A 21228-nucleotide genomic window follows, 5' to 3' on the forward strand; every position below is an offset into this window, starting at 1 on the left:
GAAGTTCAAATATCGATTTGGGGGGATATTAACGATCGATACCCGAGCCACTGACTTGAGCAGTGTATGTACTGCAGTTTACCTGTAAGCTTTTTCTATGTAGTGTGATAGCTTCTTGGTTAGATCCACGTTGAGAACTGTATTTTACCTTAGATGCATTGTATATGATACCTACCAAACAATTTACGGACAGTCAATTAGTACCTATTTTTTCAATTTCTTTATTCCCTGACAACATCTGTGTTGCTATTGTTTATTGCAGGAATGGATACGGATGTGTATGATAGCATTCCTTTTCGAGGGAGAACAGAATTTCTTAATGATCTTCAAAAGGCATGGATGCACAAGAAATGTGTTGTATTTGGTATATACGGAATGAAATCTGTGGGCAAATCAAGAACAGCGAGAAAACACATAACAGACGTACAAAGACTTGTACTTCAAAATAACAAACAATTTAGAGAAGTTAAGATAGTTGACGTAAACTTAAGGCTTCTTAAAACAGACAGAGAAATATTTATGCAGATGTGTGAATCACTTGAAATTGTTGCCGATATCTGCAATGTACGTAAGCAGATTGAATCACATATTAAAAAGAACAAAGATAGATATTTCATCCTGCTCTTTGATAATTTCGATGCGCTAAGGGATTCCAATTTAAAAGATGAACTCAAATCATTTGTAGCTAAACTAGCCGTAATTAAGAACAATATTCAACTGTATATTACATCGACGGAAAACGTTCTGTTCACACAAATCAAAGCATTGTTCTATCACAAAACGTTAGAACCAATGAATAACATTGACTCCAAGGAACTGCTTAAAGCTACAGTAAATAATGTAGATTTTGGCGAATGTTTGGATCCAATCGTCCAGCTGTGCGCTGGTCTACCCTTAGCAATTCTAATGGTTGCCGTGGAGCTTCAGACGGACGATGGCATGGTAAAACCGGAAGATATTGTTCAAATTCTCACCGACAGTCGTCTGGACGCTCTCAGCAGAGACAGCTATCATAAACAAGACAGGATAGGTATATAATAAGTTCTATCATTTTGTATTTCTCTTTTTATTAGAAAATGCGAGACAAAAAGATATAGATATTGGCGGTGGAGGCTGCAGCGGTGGCGTATGAAATTCAGCGTTAACTAAAAGCCAAAGATCTTTAATATATCTGAAATTATATAAATTGATGAACTTGTTATACTTTATATTTGGGTAAGGGTGAGGCGCCGACGTAAAATGTTTATACAAATGTGTTCCACTAAATATTTTGGAAGGGTGATGAAGGCCCACTGTCACACCCAGTTTCTGCGTTCTTTGAAAGAATCCAAAGCGTATATGAAATTAGGTATGCCGTTATCTTTCAAATATTGAAATAGCTAACGTTTTTTAAACCAGTATTGTCCCTGAATCATAGCCCTGTGTATATTCTTACTCTCTGTAGCCAAACTGGATCATAACTTAAAACATTGAACCAAACCTTGCAAACATATATATACTTTAACAGCATGAATACCTATTAATGTGTTTTCAGCACTTGGCTTTCGGTCTCCCCCTAACCCACGGGAATCGGTTCTTGCGTCTTGCATGGAAACTGTGTATAGCGTCATTATATATAATTTATAATTTATCAATGTAAACTTAAACCTAGCTCAGATTTTGTCAATCAGTTATATTGTTTATACTTTCCAGTGGATGTATACAAGAAGTTCATAATGAAACTGACACCAGTTTTCCAGCAACGTCTTGCCAAATTGCAGTATATCGAAGGACATTTTAATCCCAAGCAAGCTGCAGAGATGCTGGGTAACTTGTTAGTCTTTTAAATTTTTACGTTGAAACAGTAGAAACAAATAAATCGGAATGTACTAAATGTTATAACGCTTGCCATGGAAACAACACATTGCATGGCTGATTTGCATGTTGTGTAATGAACTTGAAGCAAAAGAGAATAGAGGTGTTTGTTAAAAGAGTAGCCTCCCATTCGTTTTGGTTAAAACAACCATGAGTTGTGCAAACAAAGGTGTGATAGAAATAATAATAATAATAATAATAATAATAATCACCATCATGTTAAACACCTTATTTTACTAGTATTGTAGATAATACAAATGACGACCAACAAAATAATATTTCCGAAAGATTTCTTTTTCTAGTTAGATATACAAGATTTTCAATGTTCGCTATTATTGAAGCAGACATTTTTCGGTTCTTTTGGACTGAGATTACACAACCTCTGATACGGAACGAATGATTTTGCTCTGGGGAGTTTTGTGTCGTTTCTCGCTTGAAATTATTTTATATATTGATTTATTTAGTTAATTTTATATGGGACTTCCGTTTCTGAAAGAAATTGCTTTGCACGTATTTCATTTTGCGAGCTAAATTTATATTCACTGTGCATTGTTGTTTTTGGAATTTGTTTCTGGCAACATTTATTTACACAACATTTCATTATTTTGTCTGACAAAAAAAAATGAGAATTCTGAATAATATTTCTACAGATGTTATATAGTTACTGTTTTGATTTTGCAGGCCATAAATCTGTAGCTTCTGCGAAACACCATGCATTGATACCATTGAAAAGGAGCAATTATCTGAGCTATGATTCCAAGACAGAGAGATTTCATATTAATTCCGTCCTGAGAGACTGTATATCTGTATATATCTGCATACATAGACTTCCGGGTATGGTACCTTAGCATTTGATCTAATGCGTATTAAATTTAATTAGACATATTTTATTGCAAACACTGCAATTAGGATTGGGTAGAAACTTTTAGCAACTAATTATCACCTTTCCAATAACATTAAATACTTTCTAATACAACGTGTTTAAAATGACTGACAAATGTACACAATTAATTTGATAACTACATTGCTGTAACTAATATACTGAAAAAAGACAATAAGAAAGAGTAAAAAGATAATAGAGGACAGAAGAATCTAGATCTTATGTCATAAACGTTATTGGTATCAAACCGTTTGTTATTTTTGTTGTATTTATCTATCTCAAATAGTTCTAAAGGTTTTATCACAAATCCAAAAGTACAAAGTGTTCCGAATGAATTCCACTCTTCAATGTGTTGACGTGCCAATAGACCGGAATTTGCCTATGTGTTAACAGTTTTGATGTCTCACGAATCAAAAATTCTTTAAGAAAATTCACAATAATCCCAAAATAGTGATTTAGTCCGAGAAGTCAATTAGCATTTTATAATTCCGAGGAATAATGTAAACAAAAATATCCTTTCAAATTATAACGGAACGCTAATAAATGACTGATTCAACAACATGTTTAAGAATAGGAATGAGTGATGCTGATATAATTAACCTTCATATTAAAACCTAAGACCACAATAAGAGGACCCTAATGGGGGGGGGGGGGGGCAAAAGTTCATCTCTATAACATTCTAAGTCGTAAACAAGGTCAGGACTTGTATTACATTTTAGTAAAGTAGATGACAAATATCACTTAGACCAAGAATTTCCAAGGGGAAAACCAGTGTCCAGAACCCATACCCAAGTAATCATGGATGAAAAATATTCTACCCTCAAATATCGACAAAAGCTAAGCGTGCAATGCAAATTAAATATACATAGCATGTATGCTAAACTGATTCGCCCTTATGACAGAGCCATACTCAGTCCTACGGCATATGAAAGGCAATGCATGCAAGGTTGATTAGCCCTAATGAAAGGACCATACAGCGGACTAATGTCATGTATACAAAGCTAGTTATGGCAGAATTATATTCAATCGTACGTTTTACGAAAGTTCATGTATGTAAGACTGATTTTCTCTTTTGAGGGGACCATATTCACTGTTACAACATTGAAAGGCCGTATTTGCAAAGTTGATTATGACAGGACTATATATAATTGTATGGCATGTGGAAACTTCAGTATTAGCCCTTACGCCATTATCAATCGAAAGGCATATCAAAAGTCATCTATGCATGATTGATTATGACAGGACCATATTCATTCTTACGGCATATGAAAAGCCAAGAATGCAAGCTGTTTAAAGGGTCGTTTGAAAACTCGTGGTATAATTATTGATGTGGCATTTATAATCACGAAACATGTTGAAAGCACCAAAATATATATTTTATTATCAAAATGTTGAGTACCAGTTCACTTATAGAATTCACTCTGGATATAAATCTTTAAAAGCTAAGACGTTAATAATTGTAAATAATTACAATCAATGCCTTTTCAAGCTCTTGTTATAAATCTGTATATACCTCTTTCATGGCATTGCAAGGAATCCATTAGTATATATATATATATATTGCTACTACACAAGAGGTTTCTCGAACGGTCGAATCAAATAGCTGTGAGAGTGTGGTTTTGAAGACCATTGTTTTTCCATTATTTCCAAGGACCGCAAGACAACAGTCATTGTCAACTGAAAGTTTCTTAAACGCGCACTAATTACCGTAATCACCTAATAACCACATATCACGAAATCTAATACGTTCATACTTCCGTGGATTTCTTGCCACGTTGTTATGGTTCACCGGTAAGTCATTCTAAATCCTAATGTTTGTATTTCACGATATGCAATACAAAACACAACCCAAACACCAGCTACAAATAATTATTCCTATCTCAAATTACTTAACACGAATACTTAAAATATCAAGATAATTCCCTATTTTAAGAAATTTAGGAGGGTCCATTTTACGAAGCTAATCGATGCTGTTATAAAGTCTTGTGAATACTGTACATTATGGCGTCTTTCCTAAAAATTGGCTAATTACTCGAGTTGAGAAACATTTCTAACACAGACTCCCTATAATTAATAAATATTCTCTACAATTTAACAATGTTATAAACGGATACGTAAATGCAAATAGCAATATACCCTAGGTTTACTGCTTTATCCACGCCTCCAAAAATTACTCGTCCACGAGTGGTCACAAAGGTCATTTGTGTGCTTACAAATCACAATTGCTTACTCCCTAAAATCAACCACCAACTCCATTTGTGAATCCGAACATATTTGTAGGTCTGCCTCACCATCAATGGATCCTCTAGATACTCACTGTCCATCAAACTAAAGAAAACTCACAATCTCTCATCGGCTTAAAAGAATACACATAAGCATTGTAAAACTATATAGTTCATTCAGACACAACGCTGCTTTAACAGGCAATGAAGGCTGCAACTTCATATACGTTAATACAAGGTTCCTAGTCCATTAAAAGGATTAGGTTCTTCTCAAGCGAGCGGTTTAAGAAAAAGACGATAGCCACGTAAGTGTTACGACTCTATGCTCACAAACTTAAGTAACAAAAAAGAAGCAAAAGCAGAAGGTTTTATGAAGATTAAAAACAATTTTATTATCAAAGTTGTAAATGAAACTTGTAAAAGGAACTTATATTATTATGAAGTGAATTAAATCTAGTCCTTATAAAGATCTATGAAAGTTCTAAATGAATTAAAAGTTCCTTTTAAATTTCGATACCGGAAATGTGCTGGTCCCCCAAGCACCATGACGTTGTAAAAAATGGCGCTGTCCAGAATTCCTTCGAATAATTTATAACAGTTCCAGAATAATAATATAGTTCAAATATATTTCCATTGAACAGTCCAACCAAATGCCTTTCGTCTCTAAAATATATAATTACTACCAAAAAAAGTTTGCAAATGTACATCACGATCACAATACGTGTGAATGATCCCAAAAATATTAATGAATTTGATTGCTTAATGTTATCCATACTTACATCGTTATATTGCGACTGTACTTCGCAACATACCACACGTGACAGCATCCACGATTAATTTTACATGGTAGAAATTCTTCTGGGTGCCCAACAGTTTCCGTAGAAACCGTCTCATACTGTCAACATTCCTACATCCCATAATCTCTATCAGCCACAAGTCGTCCCCATGACGACGACAAAGATAGCCGGTGCGTCCAAACTATTCAGCACAGTCAACAAATACTTTCTCGGTTTCAGCTTCTGCCTGGTCACTTGTATAAAATAACGATGTAAGGTCTGCCTAAGTAAACAGAAGCAGAACATCGGCATCCACACGATTAACAGCCATGATGTCACTCCTGAAGGTATTTATAAAGGAGAGCCTCACACTCTCGCCGCTCTTCAAGCTGAAGCATTTAGACATTTTGCCGCCAAACCAATAAACCTTACCTTTACATTCATAACAATATCAAATAAACGATTACCAATAATCAAAGATATGCAGCATAGCTTCTCCTATAGCTCAGACAAGCCAGTTCTAAAGATGACGTTATGATTGTCCATCTATCAATACTGCTAATTGATTTTCGCGTGCTATGAGCAATCTTTAAGAGATTACTCAAACAAACTGATCTTTCTAAGCTGATTTTTCTATTGATGCACGATGAAAACCATTCCAGATTATTACCAATGATACGCTGGTACGCAACAGTTTTCAAAGCTTTTAACAAGCAGGTCAAAACAGCAGGTTCATCCCCATCTGCTCACTGCGACGAAAACTCAGACACCGAAATTGCGCTACCTACTGCATCTCTCCCAAAAGCCATAAGTCTTTTAGACCTCAGCGTCTATGCTAAATGGCGCAATAATCTATCGTTAACATCAGACCATGCTACCTGTCACTGCATCCTCACGTCTACATCACCACTAATACATACATGCTCTAATGACAGAAAACTGTTCACTAGATTTTGAACAATCGCAAAAACGATGTCAAATTCTACACTTACAGCTAACTCCAAAAGCAGCCTCTTACAATCGACTATATGAAAATATATGGTATTTTTTAGGGCTGATTCACTAAAAGCACACAATTTTAATTTACTAACTCTTGCTCAAAATATCAAACAATCGGCCAATAATCAATGATTTTTGGAAGATAATTCATCAAAAACAAACTATTGTGGTTTTACATTATTTTTAAAAGATCCTTCACAATCATATCTAGATGAGAAGAATAAATAAAAAATTAACTAATGTACAACACAGTAGAGCAGGTAGCTATATGCGTTGTATGTGTGGCTTTGTCTACTTTCAGCCCGTTTTACAATCCATAATGCAACGATTCAGCAGTCGCTGGGACACAACCGTTGCCCACCCTTATGCTTAGTGTGAATTTGTGAGGTGTGTGTGTGTGTGTGTGTGTGTGTGTGTGTGGAAAGGGCATCTGACAGAAAGTTCGTTTTCACCAACCGAACACAACACATAACCTATTCATGAAGTCCTGATGGGAAAGAACACATTGCAAAATCATTTTTGTCATTTTAATTCACCATTGAGAAATAAGATTTTAATCGCGTGTTTTCTAACTGAAATTGCAGTTCAATTGACCTACATACAATACAGTGAATTATTCCTATCTGAAATTATTAAGCACTTATACCTAAATTTGTCCAGTTAATTCCCTATCTTAATAAATCAGGGAGGGTCTTTATACGAAACTATTCAACGTTGTCATAAATCCCGTGAATACTTAACATTATGACGTCTGGTCCTACAGATTGAGTAATTACTCTGTCCAGCATCAATTGAAATTACCAGATTGGGAGCAATTGCTTAACAGGGGCCTGCGAAATAGTTCTAGTGACTTGTTAACACTGGTGCAGCTCAGCAGGAATATGGTCTGGTTTTTGTAAGTCATTTATGTCTCTCCTCACCCTCTATTCTCCTCTTTATCTTTATTTCTAGGACTGGAAGAAAACGTTTGAAAATAGGATATATACCTAAACACGGACTAATGTTGCGATATTGAAAAATCTATCTTATATAAATGTTGTTGGAGTATCATGAGATTACATTTCACCCATACAGTCTTTCACACATGATCATATAGGCAAAGTGTTATTTCAAGTTGCTGATGTGTATACCGTCCTGCAGACAAACGTCAAACATACATGGACCGCAATGCGAACAAGATTTTTAACTTTTTTGTTTTAAATTTTAATTTAAGATGTCAGAAAAAGATTCTGCCGATTGTTCACTGAAGAGATGACGACAATTAGCCGTCAGATGTCTACAGCGGAATACGTGAAAGCAGTTGCTGCATTAAACTTGGACCATCCAAATCTTCTCAAGCTAATGAGAGAGGTTTTCTACACCAGGGAAGACACCTATAGTTTCCTGATAGAAATTGCATCAAATTGTTCTAGTTTGCTTGAGCTTAACATGCCTTGTAAGTATGTGATTCAGATGTTCCTTTCTTCTAAGAGGTCACTATAACCTGCGCAATGATACAGTAAAAATGTATTTAGCAGCTATACATGGGAAGTGAGACAAATTGTCCTTATTCACGGGTATATTCTTAATAAAGGTTCATCTCCATAATACTTAGGTTCATGTGATCTTAAGTAGTAGCTGAAAATATGCATATAAAGGTATATGAAGATATTAAGTAACTAATAAAGGAAGTCATTAAAACGGGTTCAACTCAATTAAGAAACGTATATGTTTATCCAATCGCTGACAGACTAGTAAAAGCTGAACACCTGAGTGCTAAAAATAGCACCAGAAAATCTACTTGGTTAAAATTCAGTTTTTCCTGGTATGTTTACTTTTTGTCACCATGATATCTGAATGTTTAAACTTTTGTCTTTGATGATAACGAATTTATAAGTTCATTAGAATGTTCTCCACACAAGGAGTACGATGCAAAATTTTATTTATAGTCGAAAGCATGCATTAAAATTCTTTTAATTCATTCTCTTTTACTATCACCGGCATATCGTTCAAATAATTTCCACATTAATCTTACTGTTTTTATGTTGGTTAAGATATTTAAGATTCGTACACTTGTCTAGTTTTTATTCTGCAGATGTACCACATTAAAGGCCTCTTTGGGTCTAAGAGACATCTAGTGAAGATCATTAATACAATCAAGGGTTAAATGTATTGTAAGGAAGATAATCCACCACAACTGGATTCTTGTCCATTGTATGTTTAAACTTCCATTAATATATGTAAATATTCAAAGATTGATCAATTATGGAAACGAGTTAAAAACATTGGAGTCTACCTTGAGTCTTTCTATAAAAACATTATTAATTTTCAATGTTATTCCATCCACTAAACCACACTTTGCTAGATATGCAACGAAAGATAAACTACCACCTGCTGATTTCTTTTTTGTTCTTTGTGTGAGTGCGTGTATATAGGTAGTATTGTACGTTCCATCGCGTTGACATCTTCGAGCCATGTGAATACCATATGTAACGGTATAGTGATATTCTCTAGGCATTATCTGCTTTCAATCTCGGCTTTGGTTCACGGTACAATATCATCTTGTTGTAGCTTGGACATTTGTGTGTGTGTGTATGTATATATATATATATATATATATATATATATATATATAGAGAGAGAGAGAGAGAGAGAGAGAGAGAGAGAGAGAGAAATTGATCCTCAAGTTAGACACGTGGTGCATGAAGAATAAGCTGCACAATTCAAGATTTACCCACAGTTGGTTGCAAGCATACCATCACATGTATAATATTTAATTTTGATGCAATCAAGACAAAAAATATCAGTTAACTGTTATACAATCAACGTGAATATAATCTCATATATTTGGATTATATTATACAAAATGTGTACAATCTGTAATTTTTACCAATTATGTATTTTCTTAGAAAGAATGGAAAAAAGGATTGTTTAATTTCCGTCTAAAAATAGGAAAACAAAAAATCTGGATTACTTAATACTGACGTAAATATATGTTACAAAATACCTATAACCTATACTTATTAATTGATAAAATATTTCAAACAACTTAGGCTGATAGTGTTTTAAGTAACTTAGTCTGAGTGCAGACATGAAAACACATAGATGAAGTTATCTTAATGTTGAAGATTAAGGCAGGAAAGAGTAGTACGTTTAGCATAAGAATACAGTTTTTTTCCATTTAAGTGAGGTCCTTCGGAAAGTTACGGTTCATTCCTCGAACTAAATTTCAGCTCACTTTGAAGAGTTCTATGAAGGTTGTTTAAAGATGGTAAAACAGTACGGCAGGCACGAAGATGAAGCTGTTGTGAATATTGCATACGGAAGTATGCTGACAAATTTCAAGGTAAAAATGTCAAAGTATGTTATAAAGACCAAGTCGGTCGCTGTTAAATGATAAGCACCTATATGTACTAATACCTTGTCCTGATAAATATCAATAGATTGATAGTTAGAAGATAGATAAATCTGATTTGTCTTACATATGAATAGAAAGTATTAGTTACTATGAACAAATGAATTCTGACCTATTACAATGGGTTTTATTCAAGGCTTGCAACTAATATATTTAGACGTATTCTCTAAGACAGACTGCATACAAAATTTAATTCTAGTGTACGACATATATCAATGTGAATTGTTTAGAAGTAAAGGTTGGAATGAGAAAGAACGTTTTAACACGAAGAAAGTAACTCGGACAGTGTTTACAAGCTTTATATAACACTCTTCAGGTAAAGTACAATGAAAGAAAAATTATGCAATTTATTATTTCTGTGTCTTAGAAATTTAAATATGCAATCGATATTTCTGTTTATTGATTTTGACTTGGCAATTTAGTCTGTAGGATTATGAAATTGTGCGTCTAATTATTCAGGATGACGCAACTGAAGGCGAAAAGTACTATCTTCAGGCATTACAGATCTTAAAGGATAAGCCAATGAGCAAAATGTTGGCAGATCTGTACGTGAAGCTTGGTCAGAACCTACGAATTCAGGGACGAGTTGATGACTGTCTCAGGTTAGCTAGCTATATATAATGAAATCATAAGCTTTATGGAGAAACACATTAAGAAAAGAATATCATAAGACACTTGACATGAACACAGTCTAATTCATAAGCATCAAACCATTAAACTGGCATGTCAACTATAATTGATGTAACGGCCGATTTACTATATCCATGATGTCCAATACTAAAAGCTATGATTCAAATAAAGATCATGATACTGATTCAACTGCATTTTCTTCAAACCTTCTTACCACTCAGTGTTGATATTGAATGGGTCTGGTTTATTCTCTTTAATACATACAGATGCACTAAATCAAGATCGATATCATGCAAGCAATCTTCTTCTGTGTGTCTCTGTTAAAACATTCCTTATCAACCTTACGACTTGTTATGTATTTAATATTGCCAATATATCACTATAATTCTCAAAAGGTGTTCATAAATCAGGATTTTACGTTATATTCTTCATAACACTTCCCATAATAGTTTATTATCAGTTTTCTTTCTCAGAAGCGTACATAGATCCACGGTTCACATATACAATTTAACCCCTTGGAACGTCACTATCAATATGGGAACAAACGTATGGAACAGATTTAAGGAAATCATCATCTCTTTGAGAGATAAAAAAGAACACTTTTGTTATTACACTTAAGATATGACTGCATATACATGCTTGATCCATGTATAATGCTCAACGAAAAGAAAACGTGTAACCCAAGCAAAACGAAATAGCTTTAAATATCTTAGTATAATTAAGTGTTTTATGCCTTGTAAAACTTGCGTCATATGATAAATTCAATAATCATTATGATTGGCAGGGTTAAATATAATGTTATTCAGATGTATATCTATTAATTTTTGCTCATGACTATAAATTGTAATGATTATATATATCTAGTTTTTGTATACGAGTGTGGATTCTATTTAAAGATATTAAGAGTAAATGTAGATTAAGGAGGATCTATAAATAGATGTGGTTAAGTTTCTAATCATACACATGTTTACTAAGTTTACTACGTTTGTGGTTATTTCCCATAGGATTGGGTTAGTGGGTAGGGTTCTTATAATAAATAAGTTATTTCTTATTGGATGGGTCAGGTCAGGTAGGTTATTTCACAATGTGGAATATTTGCAAAATATCACGTGGGAAGTAGTAGCAAAAATGCGTTTTCTCCCCTTATATCTGTATAGAATAGCCTGGAGTGTCTGCAACAGCAGGCATAATCAGTAATATAGATACATGCTTTATCATTTGAACTGTCAGCATTTCTACCATGATGAGTCCGTCGGTATGAAGATGGTTAGAACTTTCATTGCCAAGAACAGGCTATTTAGGATATTTCATGCCACGGGCATCTTTTGCAGGACCCATCAATACTCAGAAGTGGTACCTAAATTGAACTGAGGTACTTAGAACTAGATCTCACTTGTTCTAACCAGTCGAAGCAAGAATAAATGATATTTTCACTCATGATTTTTTTGTCCTGGATAATGGTGTATCAGCTCAGTCTACAAGAACTAATGCAAGACCTGATGAATTGCTTATGCAAAGCCGATTCCAAGCCATAGGATGAAGGTCACAGATACCATTCTCAAGCTTTTACCTTTTGTGGCCTTTCTGTCCGCGGAGCTGTTTGACTTGGTGATCCTTAGCTCGGCAGCACAACATGTTATCTTCCAAATTGTTCCTTAGCTTTGTAATGATGTGGTTTACTCTGCTTCTGGTGGATTTGCAGGAATGAACAAAATGTGTGTCCAAAAATGTGGTAAGCCTAGCTCATATCTCACATCTACTTGACATCCATCGGGAGATTAGAGGCAATGCCAACACGGTGTAACTTCTTCCTTCTCTTACTTATTTACCTAATATCTGATTGGGTAAGATATTTCAAGAATAAACCTACATTTAGAATACAATGTGTATCTTTAGTAATACTTACCCAATCCATGAAAGATTGTGCAAATCTGCTTACTTATTAATTGGATTCGAGTCTAGGATTCGGCCAATGTGGGTATGTGAGAAAGCCTGCCAGTAGCTTCTCGTGGGTCGGTGGTTCTGTCCGGGGGTTTTCCCGGGTTCTTCCTCCACCATTAATACTGGCCGCCATGCATAGCCTATCGTGTGCTGAAAAATGGTGTTAAACCCAACAACAACAACAACAATAACTGGATAATGGGATTTAACAACCATTTCATATATTCGAGGGGAAAGCACTCTTGTCAGACTTATGCATTGGTAAGCAAATGAATGTTTTGCATTTATGATTCGGAAACAAGCCCAGAGATGTGTCCAGCATTATTTTAGCACTGGAGTTCGGGCAATGGATGGGCTCTAACATATTATGCACAGAGGGCTCGGAAACGTTTAATTACGCGTATTTAGACGCTATTTGGTTTTATCTGGGACGCAAAATATCAACCACGTAGGAGTCCTCCGTACGCACTTAATAACAGGGTGGCAAATTCAAAGCCTTGCCAGTCCTGGTTCAAGCACCTGCTAAGTGGGAACATATGTTGATAAATTGATCATTTTAGCTGTCCTCATATTTATAATGACAGAATGCAGCGGCTGAAAGACCCGAGATGTGCATGCTGTCATTATAATAGAACATCAAAAGAACAGGACGCAATAGATGGGCAGCAAGTTTACAGACTTCGAATAGCTGCTGATTTGTGGCAAAATCGGCAAGTATTTATGACTGAATTCAGAGGGAGAAAGACGATGAGATGCATATGTGGCCATTATAAAGAGTATTTAATCTTTCATTATTGTGTTCTTTTCCCAGTGCAGCTGAATTAGTATATCTGACCTCTAACTCAAAACACATCAAATCTTAGACAAAATGGAAGTTGCACATTTTGATAAGTATTTTGGGGTTAAACAGCAAATTGACGAAGATTGTAAGGAGATTCAGTAGAGTGCTAAAGTTACTAGAACTAATAGTTCACATGGAACAGTGTAAGAAAGTGTGTGGCTTAGTGTTTGTAATAAGACTTTTCCATGGATTGGTATAATTTAGTCTGATGGACAAATGCGCTATATGCAGTGGTATACAGGCTTTGTATTAAGTACACTCAATTAAGTAAACTCCATGGCAACCAGTGGTTCTTCATCTGGACATTTAGCCCTTTCAGGTATGTCCATTATGCTTCTGGACGGGGAATGCATCTTTTGCTGGCGGCACACATATTTTTACCAAAATAAGAGTCATTGACTCTTAGTTTTAAACTCCTAGGGAGACCTCTGAATTGTTGCATAGTTAAGTATTTTCACATAAACATTTTACTCTAGCAATTGGTTTTTGCTTTTAGGATCTTAGGCATCAGGTCATGGACTCTCATTTTTTCAGATTTCTTTCCACTCCGTGCAAAGTTTTTAGAGAATGTTTCTCCTGGAATTGTATTTTCAAGTTATATCATAGTACTAGGTGCATGCAAAAGTATGCTGAGTAACTTAGTTAAAAACTTAATTACGTTAGTTTCCTTGTTTCATATACTATTTTGAACTTTATTTTAGTTTTGGTGATAATGATCTAAACACATTTTGTGTGCATGTATGATTTGGATTGTTAATGTAACTTTAACAATTTTCAGTCATATCGCTTCAATGTCTGCAGTTTGGCAGTTCATAGTGATCAAGCACTGGGGTATCATGCTGCAGGCATGTAGGAACATGTCCCATCAACTCACATTATCCTGACACCAGGCCGACCAGTCCTAACACTAAAGTCTTAATGCTGAGAGCCAAGCAAGGCAGATGTTAGTACCATTTTTACAAATCTATGGTACTTGCCTGGGGTTCCAACCTGTAGCCTCCCACAGCCGAGGAAGATATTCTTACAACTTAGGCCCCAGAACAGTCAAACATTTTTGTAACAAAATTACTGTTGAAGGCTGTAGCTACCACAAGGTCTACATGAATGAATAATTTTTGATAGATAGCGTCTTGAGCATGGTGGTGATTTTCCTTTTTTATATGTCACAGCAGTAGAGCAGTAAAAGACACACCACAGACTAAGGGATCCTCACCCAAGAAAGCAAAGAAGGAATCACCTAAATCCTCTGGTAAGGACTCGCTGAAGATAATGATACTGACAGACACAAATCTCCTTTTGGAAATATATCAGTTATAGCAATAATATATGTTTAAACTAAACTAGCTACATATAAAACTGAAGCATTTTATTAAGAACAGTAACTTTAGAGGTATTCATTAAGGTGCTTTTATGTCTCGCCTGTTTTAGCATAGGATACCACTCTTTTCAGAAGCATCAACATTGCTTATGGTTTAGTTACAGTTTTTCTTTCAGGTAATAAGTCCTAAACCCAGACAGGAATACCTGTCGTACTTGGACTGTAGACTCATATAGCTCTGTCCGTTAATATCGATCCACCCCTATCCTCCTGACCTTAACGAAAGGTCAAGGTCAGTTTCATTTTTTTTTCTCAAGTATTCATGTGAACGTTTTCTGTATGGACGGATATCATACTTTGACCGTCAAAGCTCTTTGCTTTCATATCCATACACCCTTATATTTTTCTTACTTCCATGTAAGATAATGGTCATTTTAGAATCATTGATACATTTTTGGTTGAATAAGCAGGGGCTGCCCTTTCATATCAATCAACTCCAACCATCTTTCTGAAAATTGTATCAGGTCAAGGTCATGTTGGACATCATGCTTAAGTTTTTGGTTATAGTTTCTTCTTAAGATTTGTTATCCAATAAGTACAACCACTGCCTCACACACTGAGCCCTTATAAGCTATATTTTAGCTATAAAAAGCTAAAGGTTGACTGCTCACATAGGTGGGAGTCAGATAAGAGTGATTTCCTCTTGAGTAGAGAGATAGGCATCAAAAACATACCTATTTAACTTACTACTTCCACTCATGCAAGGAAATGTGCTCTTTTCGAGACCTCACCAGCATCCTTTATTACTTGATATTTTCCACACTACTGTGGAATGTCATTTTAATTGATGTATATGCAACTTCAGAGCATGTAAGTCTACCCTGACTCTTGTTTATACTATGTATCCACCGCTCATAATATGCAGTATTTAAAATACGTGATCAGTGGAAGTATGGACTTCCGTTTTAGGTAAATAGTCATATACTGATTTGCCTATTTATTCTAGTAGCTAAAGAGAAATGCTTAATGGCTATTCTATGCTTTGTTGTTTCTTCTTAAGTCGTTTCAGGAGGAATGTTTACCATACGCAAATGAAATGCACGGTCAAACGATTGTCCGCTCGGCATTGGAGAAAAGGAAAGACGAAATAAATCAAATAAAACAACCTACGGTTCCTTGTTAGCGATACCGATTCATTGGAGAGTATTCCCCAATTTTAGGAAGGCCACGAGCATGGCCTTCGGGCCTGTAAGTCAGGAGCATGGGGTCCATGCCGGATCCGTTCGATCCAACTCTTAATACTGCCGTACCATTACCGGCTGTCCAGCACTCACCGGCCGTCCCGACATCGCCAACCGTCGAGCAAACAGCGGCAGTCAAGCCGTCCTATCATTGCAAATAGTTCATTCGGGGATCTTAGTGATATATCCATCCGCCTAGCTACACCTTCGGCATCTTATGATTACTATACTAGAGATTTCAATGAGAAATCTATCCGTTCAACCTCTTCTACATCATCTAGGCCTTTTAACGATTTGGGAAAGTTAGACCTCCGTCCATCCCGGAAATTCGTCCATCTGGATAATTTTTATGGAGTTATAAACCAACCGGAATCTGGTACTACCCCTTGTGTTCCCGTTACCAGATACGTTGAACTCGTCGAGTCCATTTCCTTCAAGACTTGGAATTTAGCATTAGAGTTCTCGCAAATTCTTGGTTTATTATACGGCAGTGGATTTTGACGCCGCTTGGCCGACTTTTTCTGCGGACCTTGCCAACACCTTGGTGCCACATTTTATGTCCTCTTTAAAATACAATCATGACCACGGCCAACATTTAATCATCTCCGCGTCATTATGGCAATCAAGGTCATGAAGATACCACAGGCGGAAATAACGGTTAGTATCGCCGCAGCGCACACGGTGGGGTGCCCACCTGTTGCTGACTTTCACAACCGTCAGCTACATATCTGAGTCGGGCGAACGGCCTCTACACATCAACATCTTAAAAATGAAGGCTGTCACCAATACCTTTCGTTTCTGAAAAGATTGCCTCTGAGGCCATAACGGTCCTCATATCTTATTATACTCTTATTTTCCGGTCGACCCTGTTCGGGTCACCGTTGTTTGGAGGAAAAATAGAGAAAGTTTGGAGACAGGCAGCGTAGGAACATACACGGGCGTTGGAAACCACTCATTTCCTGTCAGAGTGAAGGCAAGTTTAGCGGCCTCAAGACAAGGGATCTATTTAGTCACACGTGTACTAACATCGATCCCTAGTATACATTCCTACTGTGACGGTAACAAAACCGACTTTTGAGCTCACTGGTCCTCCCTATCCCTTCAGAAAGGAGGGGTCTGATCCAGGTTATGCATAGCAGATTTGGGTTTCGTTCATCAACAATCCGCTCCCCCCCCCCCTTCACGAATGCACCTTTTTATAACAGGAGATACAGTCGTTCATCCAAAATAAGAGTGGGGATGCTTAGTGCAAAGACCGCAATCCCCACCATTTTGCTCAAGGATGTTTCTTTTTCGGGAAGCAAACAGTAAGTTGAGGCCCACCATCTACTGGATTCTCCTCACACAATTCAAGATGGACACGGCGAGGTCAAACGGCCTCATGAGGCGAGTGTGCCATCATTCTCGATCTGACAGACAAAAACTTCACATCCCTATCTACCCCGTCTCTATCAAGATTCTCCGTTTCGCTTACTGCCACACCGTTTATCAATTCACAGTTCTTCCCTTTGGCTTCAATATCAGCCCCTGGGCTTTCAGTCAGATTATGGATTACATGTTTCCTTTGTTCCAGCCGACGTCATCTACATCGACAGCAGCGTACCTGGGTGGCATCATACAGAAATACATGATAATTTCTATCATGCTCCAAGCAGGAACGATCTTCCTTCTCTTCCAGATCATCTATGCGTTTTAACGACCTGGGAACGTCAGACTTCGATCCATCCCAGAATTTCGTCTATCTGTGTATGGCGTTCTTAAACAACCGTGACCTGGTGCGACCTCCTTGTTTTCCTGTTACCAGAATTGTTGAACTCCTCAAGTAAATTTCAACAGGAGAGTTCTTGCAACTCCTTGGTTTATTATGCGGCAGCGGATTTGATTCATTTTGGATGATTCTTTCTGCGTAACTTGCCAGTACATTGACGCCTTGTGTTATGTTCCTTTAATGGAACAGTCATGACCACGCCTGAGATTCGATATTTCCGCGTCACTGAGTCAATCCAGGTTGGATGACCATTGGAATCAGCTGCAGAAACCCCAGTTGGAACAAGGTAGGAAGGAACGCCAGTGTGCACGGGGGGAGGTGTCCACCTATTGCTGACCTTCACTACCGTCAACTACACCAGAGAGCCTTGAAAATGGCCTCTGAACATCAATATCCTAGAAATGAGGGCTATAATCAACACCATTCATTTAAAAAAAGATCGACTTTGAGGCGATAACGGTCTTCGTTTGTTCTGACTACTCTGTGGTGGTGGCCTATCTCATCAAGCAATTAGGCACTAAATCACTCGAACTTTGTGTTTGATTTGGCTTTTTCTACGTGGTGCAACAATCTTCATATCAACATACAAATCAGACACATCCCCGGCAGTATCAATGTCTTGGACGAAGATCAATCTTGAGGTGGTCACGTCCTTCACACGGAATGGTCCCCAGTCGGTTTTCACTCGGATTTGCTCACATCGAGGGCATCCGATGATCGACCTCTTGGCGACGAGGTGGAATCAAAAGCTACCCACCTGCGTCTCTCCAGTTCCAGGCCCAAAAGCTTGAGCCATGGATACACTATCAAACATCTGGGAGGGGGTCTGGGCTTTTGCCTCCCCTCCCATGGTGCTGATAATAAAAATAACCCAGAAGGTACGGAGTTAGAATGACAAGATGATTATGATAGCCCTTCTCCGATGGGACAAGCCCTGGGTCTCCTATCTACTCTTTCTAGCGATAGTACACCCAGGAAGATTTCGGCCAAACCGAATCTTCTCCAGCATCCACTGTCACCAGTGTTCCTTCCCTTTCCGGACCGCCCTTTTCTTCTACAAGCTCGGCTCTTACCAGGACAGCTTTGCGAGTCAAACAATTCAAACCTTTGATGGTGGAGAGGATCTCATCAGTAACCAAATCCATCGACTGTCTGCTTGCCTTTATCCCTCAACTGGCCGACTTTTTTTTCTGGCTTTATGAGAAGTAACAGTTGTGTCCGCCCCGTATCGCTACCAACGGTTTCCAACCCATGATATTAGACTCATTCCTACATCATGGCAAACATGCTTTTGGGCGTGATAGAGACCTATGGGATCATTAAAGCCAATATTGGTCTCATCAATCAAAATCCTTAATTTATCTCCAAATGGATCCAATCCTAGGTTTTAACATGGCTCGATTCGAATCCCTTCGAACTTGCAGGCTATACGCCACTCAAGTTAGTATAATACAGATCATATTTCCTGATATCTGTAGCTTCTGTATGCAGGGTAAGAGAGCTGCATGTCCCTTTATGTCGACCCGAACTCCCTTCAGTTCAGATCGAAGGGTTTGGTGGTTCTCGTGACACCATCTTCCTTCGTAGCCCAAAATAAGTTACCATCTGTCGGTAGTCAAAAAGTTATCACCTGCTTGCTCTCTTCCATAGCCAGATTGAGAACAGCAGCCATACAAGATCCTGTTCATGCTCTCGAGCACTAACTTGAAGCGCACAGAGACACGTCGTGGTATACACAAATAAGTCTTCCTTCTGCTATGAGCTGGAACACAGGATATCACCCTTTCTTCGGGGATGAAGTGCGTCGTGCGTTTGGTGTATTCTGACATAACCAGAGCCAGAACAAAGAATATCACTCTTCAAACCCTTTCTTCGTGGCTGAAACGTGTCGTACGATTGGTGTACTCTGACGTCTCACCAGATCAGAGTAACCTCACGTAGATTATTGTTCAGAATTTTCTTGCAATATCTGCGACCCTCACGTTCGAAAGCAACAATCCAATCCGAGATACAATGAAAGCTGTTGCCTGGCATGCCGAGTTGACCTACTTGAACCTCCATTTCAGATATATGACGTTGCACAGGAAACCTAGAATCTGGTGGGTCCAGTGGCGGCAATACAGACGGCCACCAGACCCAACTGGATCAATCAACACAGCATGTTAACTTGGCAGGCTTCGCTGTTGAACGTATTCGAATAAGAAAGTAAATTTTAAGTAAATTATGTTTCTCCGAGAATATTTACCCAATCACATTACGTAAAAGCCCTCCCAACCACCTCGCCATGTGAGCATCCTCATTAGTGTCTCACTCAGCCAAAAGCTGGCAAGGCCTGGTGGTGTCAAAGAGAGGTAATGGGAAAGAGTTATTTGCCCTTGATCTATTAATATAGAAAGGGAAAATACAAATTTTCGTCTTTTAGTAGGCCTGGATTCGCGAGGTAACAGGCTAATATTCTTAATGTAATGTGATTGGGTAAGTATTCTAGGAGAAACATAATATACTTAAAAATTGGATTTCCATCTACTTGGTCATCTCTGTATTAATTATTTTCATCCATCATATCATCCCCATATTAACGATTTTGAGGTCGGCCACTTGCATTGTTACTATTTGTTCCTCCCTATGTAGTTTAGCTACGTGCAACACTGTTACTGAGTAGCCGCCCCACTGATGTCAGCCACTTGTAATATTGTTTCAATTTTTCCCAGTGTCTAGTATCGTGACGTCACCCATGTTAAATTCCCATTGACCCTATTCATTTTTCCTCCATTTTCAATGGTAAGTACCATTGAACCCAAGTGCCATACATAACTAATGACAACCCTCTAGATTACCGCTTAAGAACCTATGGCTAAAGTCATTTTAGTTGGTGGGACCCAGCTTGACAACAAACTAAATTTTCAGATCATTTTGCAGCAGTGTCACATTTTCGTGACGTCTCCTGGGTTTGGTGCAAAGGGCAGTAGTTGGGATGCAGAATGTTTTCTGGTGCAGCCACATCTAAGCATATGAAGTCACTACTCTAGACTAATTATATCTTGAGTTGAAGTTACTTCACATACCTTTTGGTACTGGAAATCGGCCTTCCTGGGGTTAAAGGGTTATAACTCCTGTCACCTCTTACCTATTCTCATAAGGTATTGTGTCCAGGCAACATATTTACAGAAGAAACCAATTTCTGGACGAAAATAAGTTTCTTCAATAATTACTTAACTGATTATAATATGACACGGTCCCAACCTCCCTGCAGCTATATCCTACTGCCGGAGCATACATTCTGCCCAAGCAGTAACTGAGATATTGTCATAATTTTGCACCAGTCATTATATCCAAGGAGAAATCACTCATCTGATTCACACCT

At 37.5% G+C, this 21228-nt stretch overlaps 1 protein-coding gene across 1 annotated transcript in view; it reads left to right on the top strand.

The window, feature by feature from the left end:
• The first annotated feature begins 284 nt into the window (after positions 1–284).
• LOC149797181 (uncharacterized) overlaps positions 285–21228 on the top strand; it is a 63509-nt gene continuing 42565 nt past the window's right edge. Inside the window, exons 1-7 of the mRNA XM_089961867.1 lie at positions 285–1030; positions 1693–1806; positions 2536–2688; positions 7945–8166; positions 9944–10056; positions 10585–10727; positions 14707–14786. Coding sequence (XP_089817993.1) covers positions 340–1030; positions 1693–1806; positions 2536–2688; positions 7945–8166; positions 9944–10056; positions 10585–10727; positions 14707–14786 — 1516 coding nt within the window. The 5' untranslated portion in view covers positions 285–339. The remainder of the gene's footprint in view (positions 1031–1692; positions 1807–2535; positions 2689–7944; positions 8167–9943; positions 10057–10584; positions 10728–14706; positions 14787–21228) is intronic.

Source organism: Sinohyriopsis cumingii, chromosome 6 (genome assembly GCF_028554795.1).
Source record: "Sinohyriopsis cumingii isolate HCF-2022 chromosome 6, ASM2855479v2, whole genome shotgun sequence".
Classification (NCBI taxonomy): domain Eukaryota; kingdom Metazoa; phylum Mollusca; class Bivalvia; order Unionida; family Unionidae; genus Sinohyriopsis; species Sinohyriopsis cumingii.